General features: G+C 47.2%; 1 protein-coding gene across 11 annotated transcripts in view; it reads right to left on the reverse strand.

Annotated features, from left to right (window-relative positions):
• The window catches only part of JAKMIP3 (Janus kinase and microtubule interacting protein 3), a 42,106-nt gene extending 34,007 nt beyond the window's left edge, over nt 1–8,099 (reverse strand). For all 11 annotated transcript variants that reach the window (XM_018078474.2, XM_018078473.2, XM_018078472.2 and 8 more), the window contains exons 1-2: nt 7,876–8,099; nt 6,273–6,770 (exon numbers count right to left, since the gene is read on the reverse strand). In XM_018078474.2, the coding sequence (XP_017933963.1) occupies nt 6,273–6,770; nt 7,876–8,010 (633 nt within the window). In that variant the 5' untranslated portion in view covers nt 8,011–8,099. The remainder of the gene's footprint in view (nt 1–6,272; nt 6,771–7,875) is intronic.
• Nucleotides 8,100–8,703: the final 604 nt, after the last annotated feature.

Raw genomic sequence — 8,703 nt, forward strand, 5'->3', positions numbered from 1 at the left:
ATACATTAAACATGGATGTAAAGCATTAATTATGCTCACACACTACATGTGGTACAGACACTGATTCTTTGGTAAGAAAGAAATCACATCCATCCCCTCAGGTGTCTGTGAGCTGGTTTCAGACACCATAAACAAAAGATTTTTAGCATCAGTTTTTGAGACTTCAGACATTTAATTTAAATGATCCCTTTTTAAACCTGGCCTGCTTGAAATAAGCACACTTTGCCTTGTGAGAACTGTGTTAATACTTTTATCTCTGCTTTGTCTGTAAACTTGGAAAAAAATTACACTGGGGATCAATAGTCACTCCAAGGACTTTTTGGATACCAGTATGGCCCAGCCAAGAGAAAAGCAGGTGCTGGCAGGTCACACAGGTATCAGGAGAGTCAAGTGGAGCTGATGAAATGTATTTTGGGTATCACAGACTTTCAACAATGTCCATGAAGGCAGTGCCTGCTAACTTTGAATGAAACAAAGAGATGTCTCCTGAGCACCTGAGGTCCTTCTGCTAAATGCCTAATCAGGGAGAAATCTAAACAGATGTACAGATGACAAGGGAACACATCATCAAATGATTATTTGCCGAAATAAGCAGAATACTGGCTAGTTGATCCCTATTTATATGAAAACAAAGACACGTTACAACAAAGGCAACACATGAAATCGGGAGGAACAAAGAAACTGGAGAAAACACAAAACATTTCACAGCATTTCACTAATGGTTTGTTGTCCAGGAAAAAAAAAAAAGCAAACCCTAAACAAAATCACAAACCACAAGGAAACATCAGCATTCCCGTTTTCCTTCATATCATTAAATTCCCATATGTGAAACATTCACAACAGTTTGGTGTTTGCAGCCCGTTACTAAACACAAATGTTGCAGAAACAGCACAAATGGAAGGAAGCATTTCCCTGGAAAATGGCATCCAGTCATTAATAAAATTAAGGACATGTACAGACAAGAGACCCCTCGGAACTCACTGGAATTGGTGTCGGTTGCCCGGGGTGGGCGCCCAGCCCGGCCTCATTCTGCGCTGGTGCTGGACTGGGGACACTCTGGGGCTCCTCTCCCTGCTCCCACCCCTGCCTGATGGCTTGGGTGCTTGGGAAGGGCTTGGGAAGGGGCGTCAGCATGCAGGAGCATCCAACCACCTGCGAGACACCCTGCGCCGCGGATATTCCCACTTTATTCCAGAGGCTGGGATGAATATTTATGCTCTATGCTAATTCATACCCAGCCGTGAGCACAGCTGATGCCAATTACACAAATGCAGCCCCTGCAAGGTGAAATCTGCTGTTCCCTCCTCGTGCTCCCCCGTGCACACCCGGCACAGCCCGACCCTCCGATGGCTTTAGGCCGTGGCTCTTTCAAACGTATCATTTCCATCCTGATTCAAACCCAATATGTAGTTCCTGCTTGGGAAATTTCTCCCTGCAATGTTCCTGGGGCCTTTGCAAACTGACAGACGCTGTCAGAAATGGCCTTTGAAGCTCCCAGTGCCTGGGATCAAAGCCAGTCCCACCGGGCAGGGGGCACACGCAGAGGGGAATCCCTGTCCAGCTGGAGCTGCTCCATGACAGACACGATTCCCAGTGTCAGAGCTGGCAGCTAGGACACATGAGGAGACCTGTCCCCAGCCTGGTCCCCAGATGGGACTGGTGGCTGGGTGATGAGGTGCCCTGGTGAGAGGAGATGGGTGGCTCTCGGGGGTGACACCCCTGAGACAGGGCGTTCAGGCCCAGGGGACACACGTCCTGCTCGTCCACCTTCCCTCCCTAGAGACAAACCCCACCGCCTCGTGGTGGGACCTGTCACCCAGCAGCAGCCAGATTTACTCAGAATCTTAGCTTGGGTTTAGAGGGACCTGAAAGCTCATCTTGGTCCAACCCCCAGTGGAACCATCCAGTGCCACTGGTCACTGCCATGAATGAAGTGTGGGGTGTCCCAGACCCTCAGGAGGCAGAAACCCCACGTCCAGTGCCAGCAGCTTCCAAGCTCTTCCAGAGGCCCCAGTCCAAGCCCTGTGTCAGGTATGTTGTGGCACAGCACCACAGCTACAGCTCAGAAGAGAGGAGGATCCCAGAGAAAAATGTTTTTTAAACTCTGGCCTGTGAGACACCAAAGGAATGACTCAGAACTAGGAGGTTCATTGACCTTGTTAAGTGTAGGAGAAATGTTGTCTGGCTTTTAATATACAACAAAATGCTCCAGTCCAGGTTTTAGTCGGAAAAAATACTGTTGGAAACGAGGGTCAAATCACAAATGACTGAAAAATGCCCAGCTGGCAGAAAGAATGGCTCCCCTTGAATGCTGTGTGCACCTGCAGTGTAGGTGAGTGCTGAGCCACCTTTATAATACCAAATATGGGGATTTCTCACCACATGAGGGAATCAAAAGGAGAAGATAAAGACTAAATCAATCACTGATAAAATTAATATTTAAAAAGTCAGCTTCCTACCCTTTCATCTGATCCCACCCTTTAAATCAGACATCTTCACTAATTTACCACTGTCTGACAGGGAGCTCAGGGTCTCTGTCTGAGAACACAGAGGTTCAGAGTGGTGCAGAAAACCTCCATCTTCTCTTTGGCTGTGAGATGGCACTGCCATGAGGAACCCGTGAAGATCTCAATGAACAGTGGTCTTACAGAGGTAATGGAGAAAGTTATTAAAGCTTTTTGTAGTCATCATCAGCTAAAGTTTATCTAAATTGAAAATAACCACTACTCAGCCTCTAATAAATCTAATTCACTCAGTTTTTCTGATTTCTCAGTACCCTGGTAAAGGAGCCAGGAGGAAGGAGGCTGCAGTGGCCATGGCTGTGCAGAACTTCTCCTTCTTGACCAACCTACAGCTAATTAAAATTTAAATGCTTTCCACCACATTGAATTTTGGTTCCCATCAAGCAAACTTCGAGGCCAACTGATCACAGGGAACCCTCTTGACTGAAAGCTGCCTCCCCTGGCTGTGCACACACTAACTCAGGGAGTGCTCCTGAGCATACAAATGTAATTAAATACATCCACGTAGTATTTTAGGCTGGTTTAAAATGCACAAATTGAAATTTAAAACTGGTTTACTAAAATTAGAAATTCTCTCGAAAGGAGGCCGTTCCACACGTCCTCGTTACCATCTGCAAGGGAATTTCATCTCTTGCAGCACCATTGCTGAACGTTCTGAGCCAGGGACAGCTCAGCTGGGTTAGTTGAACGTCTCCGGGGAGCCTCACGCTCAGACTGTGCAGACACAAACAGCACGAGCCATATGTGCAAACACACAACACGAGCCCAGAACAGCCTGAACACACACTTTGGAGAAACACATTATTCCCTTTCCTGTGCTGTCCACAGTGCTGAAAGGTGCTCAGCCCTCCCACATGGGACTGACTGGTCCAAAGCCGTTGGATCCACGAGTAACAGTCACCCTGAACCTGAAAATAACTACAGTAAAGAGCTGGGATTTTTATTTGGTAAATACTCAGAATCACAGAATCATTTGGGCTGGAAAAGCCCTCCCGGACCATCGAGTCCACCCCGTCCCCAATCCCCATCTTGTCATCCAGCCCAGAGCACTGAGTGCCACGTTCAGTCCTTCCTTGGACACCTCCAGGGATGGGGACTCCACCAACTCCCTGGGTAGCCCCTTCCAATGCCTGACCACCTTTTCCAGGAGGAAATTCCTCCTGATGTCCAACCTGAACCATCTCTGGCACAGCTTGAGGCTGTTTCTTCTTGTCCTGTCCCTTGTTCCCTGGGAGCAGAGCCCAACCCTCACCTGGCTCCCCTCTCCTGTCAGGGAGTTGCAGAGAGCAAGAAGGTCTTTTTGATTGGTCACAGGTTGGACTCGGTGATCTTGGAGGCCTTTTCCAGCCTTAAATATTCTGTGATTCTATGACTTGGAAGTGAAGAACTGAACATATCAGACATCAGTCACTTCAAAAACAACCTTGTGCTAAAGGGTTTCATACCATTGCAAAGTCAAACCCAGATGAGTAGAACTCGTTTTTCTCTACTCTGACTAAACTAAAAAGTAACTCTTTTCCTAGGCATGAAATTAAAATTCGCCCAAAGGCTACTCCCTCCTTGATTAAAACAACTAAATAATGCATTGTACACAAACCATGATGCTTTTAAACCCTGAGCTGAATCCTTGGGCAGCTCAGGGCTGGCCCCTCAGCTGTCAGTGCCATGGGATGCAGGTGTGACTCCAGAGCTCTGTGGGATGGATGGACCTGCTCAGCTCCAGCTCCCCTGTGTGTCTCTGCCTCACTGCAACCCCACAAAGGCTCAAGGACTGCACTTTATGGCTGGGTCCTCTCTGAAAAGGAAGGAAACACTGGTTTCCAGTGATAGTTGAAGTGTTTTGGGAATTGCCTCATTTTCATAGAGAGCTTTTATAGCATGAGGCAGCACCAGCCTTTCCCCCAAACATCAGGGCCCTCCCTGCAAGGTGCCAGGAGCCACCAGTCCACACTGAAATTATTTCTGGTTGAGTCAATGGAGCTGAGAGTACTTGAAGCCATCCAGGAAGCACTCAGGGCTTGGTGAAACCATGGTATCAGGTAATTTCATTAGTGCAGTTTAACTAATCTCATTCTTTCTAGCAGGAATTAAAAAAAAAAAAAGTTTGATTTTCAAAGGCAATTTAGAAAACATACCACCAAACCACTCTATTCCTTATAACTAAGACCATATTTATTTAACAGCTTCTCCATTAAGGGCCATTAGTGGGGACTTTCCATGTGATGCAGCAAGTTTATTTAGGATGTCCATTAGCCACCCTTTCACTGGGATGTATGAAATCAATGCACCAGCAATGAATGGTTAGAGGAAGGGACTTACTCTGCAGGATATTTGAACAGCATCAACAGATCAGTTGGTTACAAATTATTTTAACATCCTCTCTCCATAAAAATAAAATAATCTATGAAAAAAACTTAACAACCTAAAGTCTGAGAGACGTGGTAACTAAATAAAGGTAGGAAACACTCTACTAGTGGTGTGTCAGTCCCTGCCAGGCTCTTTGGGTCATCAGGACACGGGTGATGCAGTTCTAGCCCTGGGATGGGTAGGAGGTTCTTCCAGGTGGTCCCTGCAGCAAGGCCACACTGCCAAGGCTTTGATTTGGGGCCAGGTTGCAAGCAATTTGAGCATTATTAATTGTTTTTTAGGATTTGGATAATAGCCTAGGATCAATGGTTTAGGAGAAACATGGATGAGTTTACACCAGGACACTGTGTGGCAAACACAGAACGATGGTGACATCACAGAAATATTGAGACAAGACCCAAAATACACACGATGGGAGCATGGTTGTCTTCCCAGGTCGTTAGGAAAGGCAGAGGCAGTTCAGGGATACACTCCCTGTGCACTCACAAGATGGGAATCCCAAGGCAAGAGTCTGAGACAGCAGTGGAGAATAAACCACCCTGAACCCCAGGAGGTGCTGGTGGCCTGCCTGGCTCTCATGCACAGGCTCCCTGTGAGGGAGCTCCCTCCTGCAGGAAGTTCCTCCCTTTTCCAAGGACCATGATCCATTTCAATCTCCCCAGCCAGTTTCCAAACGTGCTGGAGGAGCACTCCAAAACACAAGAGTGAAGCTCTTGCCTTTGAGACAGGAGCTGTTGCACCTGAGGCTCCGAAGCTGGATTAGGTGAGCGCAGGCTGAGCAGCCCCACACAAAGGACCTGTGAGGATCAGGGGAGCAGGGAAGATGAGGATCCCAGGGACCTGCTGGGATCAGGAGCCCGTGGAGTCAGGCAGGAGAACCAGCCCCTGTCCAGGGGAAAGCCACCAAGGTGGGTATGGAGAGGAATTCCCCCTGAATGCCTTGCTGGGTATGTAGGACTCAGGGATGCAGAAGAAGAGCATTTTGGGTTTCTGTAGGGCTCATTATGGGATGTTCACGGGAACTAGCAAAGGCAGGGAAAGGGAGGGACCAAGCAACACTTGGTTAGGAAATAAAGGCCTAGACCCAGAAACATAACTCTTCCGTAGCATTCCCCTAAGTAGACAGGAATCTGAGAGCTCTTCCTGATGTCTGAAATGTGAACAACATTAACAGGCACTGACACAGATAGAGAGGTTCCTTACAAAACATCCTGATAGTTTTAAAAAACAGTTCAACATTTCTACTAGTAAATGTAAAACTGGTTTGAAGCAAGTTCCAAATTTTCAACATCCATCCTTATCCCCTCAGCTGAGTCCAGCACTGATCATTTCCTGACTATCAATAACATAAGTTGAACCACAGATGAAAAGAGCAACACGTACCAGTCTACGAATCTCTCTCTCGCACTCCCTCTTGATCCTGGTGATTTCCTCCTGGTGCAGGTGATACACACTCCTGATCTCCGCTGCTTTGATTTTGTCAGCTTGGATGACCATGGTTAGAGCCTCCTCCACTTGTTTCTTAGCCCCCTTCAGCTCAGAAATCTCCTGCTGCATTTTGATTTTCTCCACCTCAAAGCCCCTCTTGGCCTCCTCCTTGGCCTCCGAGAGCAGCACCGTTTTCACCTTGTCGGGACCCCCATCGCGCATGGCGTTGAGCAGGGTCTGCAGTCTCTGGATTTCATTGTCCTTAATTTTTATTACTCTGAGCAGTTCAGCTTCGTGCTGTCTCAGAAGTGCTTCTCGAACAGCTTGGAGCTCCTTCATTTTGTCCTCATGCAGTTTGACTTTGAGCTCTGTGACCACCACGGTGCTTTTATGCTGTTCGTGCTCCTTGATCTGCTTCACTTCCTGGTTTTTCTCTCTTTCCAACTTGCTGACCTACAAGGAAAAGCAGAAAGTACTCTACTGTCAATCAAAAAAATGATTAGTACAAACCATTATATTATTTAAAAATTATACAGGTCACTTTACAACGTCAGAGTTCAGTGCTGTATGTCTGTGTCCACAGGTTCATAGCAAAGCCCTTTCACTGGATACCAGCATAAACAGAAATATCTACATATTTAGAAAAAGAAACAAAAATATATAATTATCATTTTGCAAATTATTGATACTCAGGCTGAAACCCCAGGTATCAATGCTGATTTTAGCATCTTATTCTATCTTCAGAATTAAAAAATTATCCCTTGCAATCTTATGGACTCTTTAATTCACCCAATTTAGTGCTCTAGAAAGCATGTGGTGCACAATGTAAATAATTAGCACAAATTTATGCAAGAAGGAGAGAACCCACATGACCAAACCACCCACATCCAAACACTGGAGGAAGTGTATGCTCAGAAACTGGGCTGACATGGGTATACCAGGTGCTACAAACAGATTAATGTGTGAGATAATACACATCTAGGAACCAGGCAGTATCTTGTGAGTAAGGCTGAGTCCTTACTTTAGTCTGCAGAAGCTCTCACACCACATCACCAATGGAATACATGAGAAATCAGATGCCAAGTCACCATTTTGGCTTGTCAGGCACAGAGACCCAACCCACACAGAGCACATGTGCACAGGGAAGACACACAAAGCTCCTGTGAAACCCCAAGCAGCTGCATTTTACCAGATGCTTTCAAAGCAATGAGTTATTCAGTGCAAATAACTGACTGTACCTGAGCACACAGGGCTCAGATGATGTTTCAATTTAAAACCATGACATAAATTCTAAAGCAGCCATGACCAGAAGTGGTGGGGGAGAACAGAGAGAAGGAAAAGAGAGTCCTCAGCCTTAAAACTGCAAATGCTGCTTCACATCAAAAGGATTAATAGATCTTCTACTTTTATATCATATATATATATATATGTTGGATTCATAATCTACAATGCCTCATGATGATGCAAATGTATAAGGTAGCCATGAGTGGGGCAGAGAGTGATCAGAAATAACAGACTACACTGAGATTGCTGGGGGAAGGAAAGGGAAGCTGCACACCTTACTCTTTTCCTGCTGGAGCTCTATCTGGATGTCAGTGAGCTTGGCCCTGAGCTCCTCATTGGCAGCCTGCAGGGCGGCCAAGGCGTCCGGCTTGTCCCCTCTGGCCCGGCTGCTGGAGCCCTTCTTGGACATGGTGAGGCCGTGGCAGGGAGGGCAATCCCGCCTGGAGCCCCCGGCCCAGCACTCGCTCCGGCTCCTGCGCCTCCCGCCGGAACACTACATCTTCCTGGGCCTGGAAAAGGGAGAGCACAGTCACACAGCACTGCCAGAGAGAGGGGTGGGTGGGGATGGGACACCACCACACACACGAGGCACTTCCACACGCATGAGGGACAGGGCAGACAGCTGAAGGGGCTCCTCCCTTCATTCAGTATGGAATCACAGATTTGTTCTGGCTGGAAAAGCCTTCTGAGCCCTTAGAGTCCAACCACTGCCCCAGCTCTGCCAAGGCCATGGATAATAGCCTTGGATAATAACCCTATGGTTAACCATGGATAATAACCCTAACCCTAACCTGTGTCCCCAGGTGCCACATCCACACAGCTTTTAAATCCCTTCAGGGATGGGGACTCCACCACAGCCCTGGGCAGCTGTGCCAGGGTTGGACAAACCTTCTGGTGATGGAATTTTCCCTAATATCCAACCTAAACCTGCCCTGGTGCAACTTGATGCCATTTCCTCTTGTCCTGTCAGTTGTTACGTGAGAAAAGAGCCCAACCCCTACATCCTCCTGTCAGGGTGTGTTTCATCCCTTCATCTGCACTGGAAGTCACACAGTGCAAAGGATATGGAATGTTCACGAGGGATGTCCACACACCATCCCCT

Source organism: Manacus vitellinus, unplaced genomic scaffold, assembly GCF_001715985.3.
Source record: "Manacus vitellinus isolate BGI_N305 unplaced genomic scaffold, ASM171598v3 scaffold_40_pilon, whole genome shotgun sequence".
NCBI lineage: Eukaryota > Metazoa > Chordata > Aves > Passeriformes > Pipridae > Manacus > Manacus vitellinus.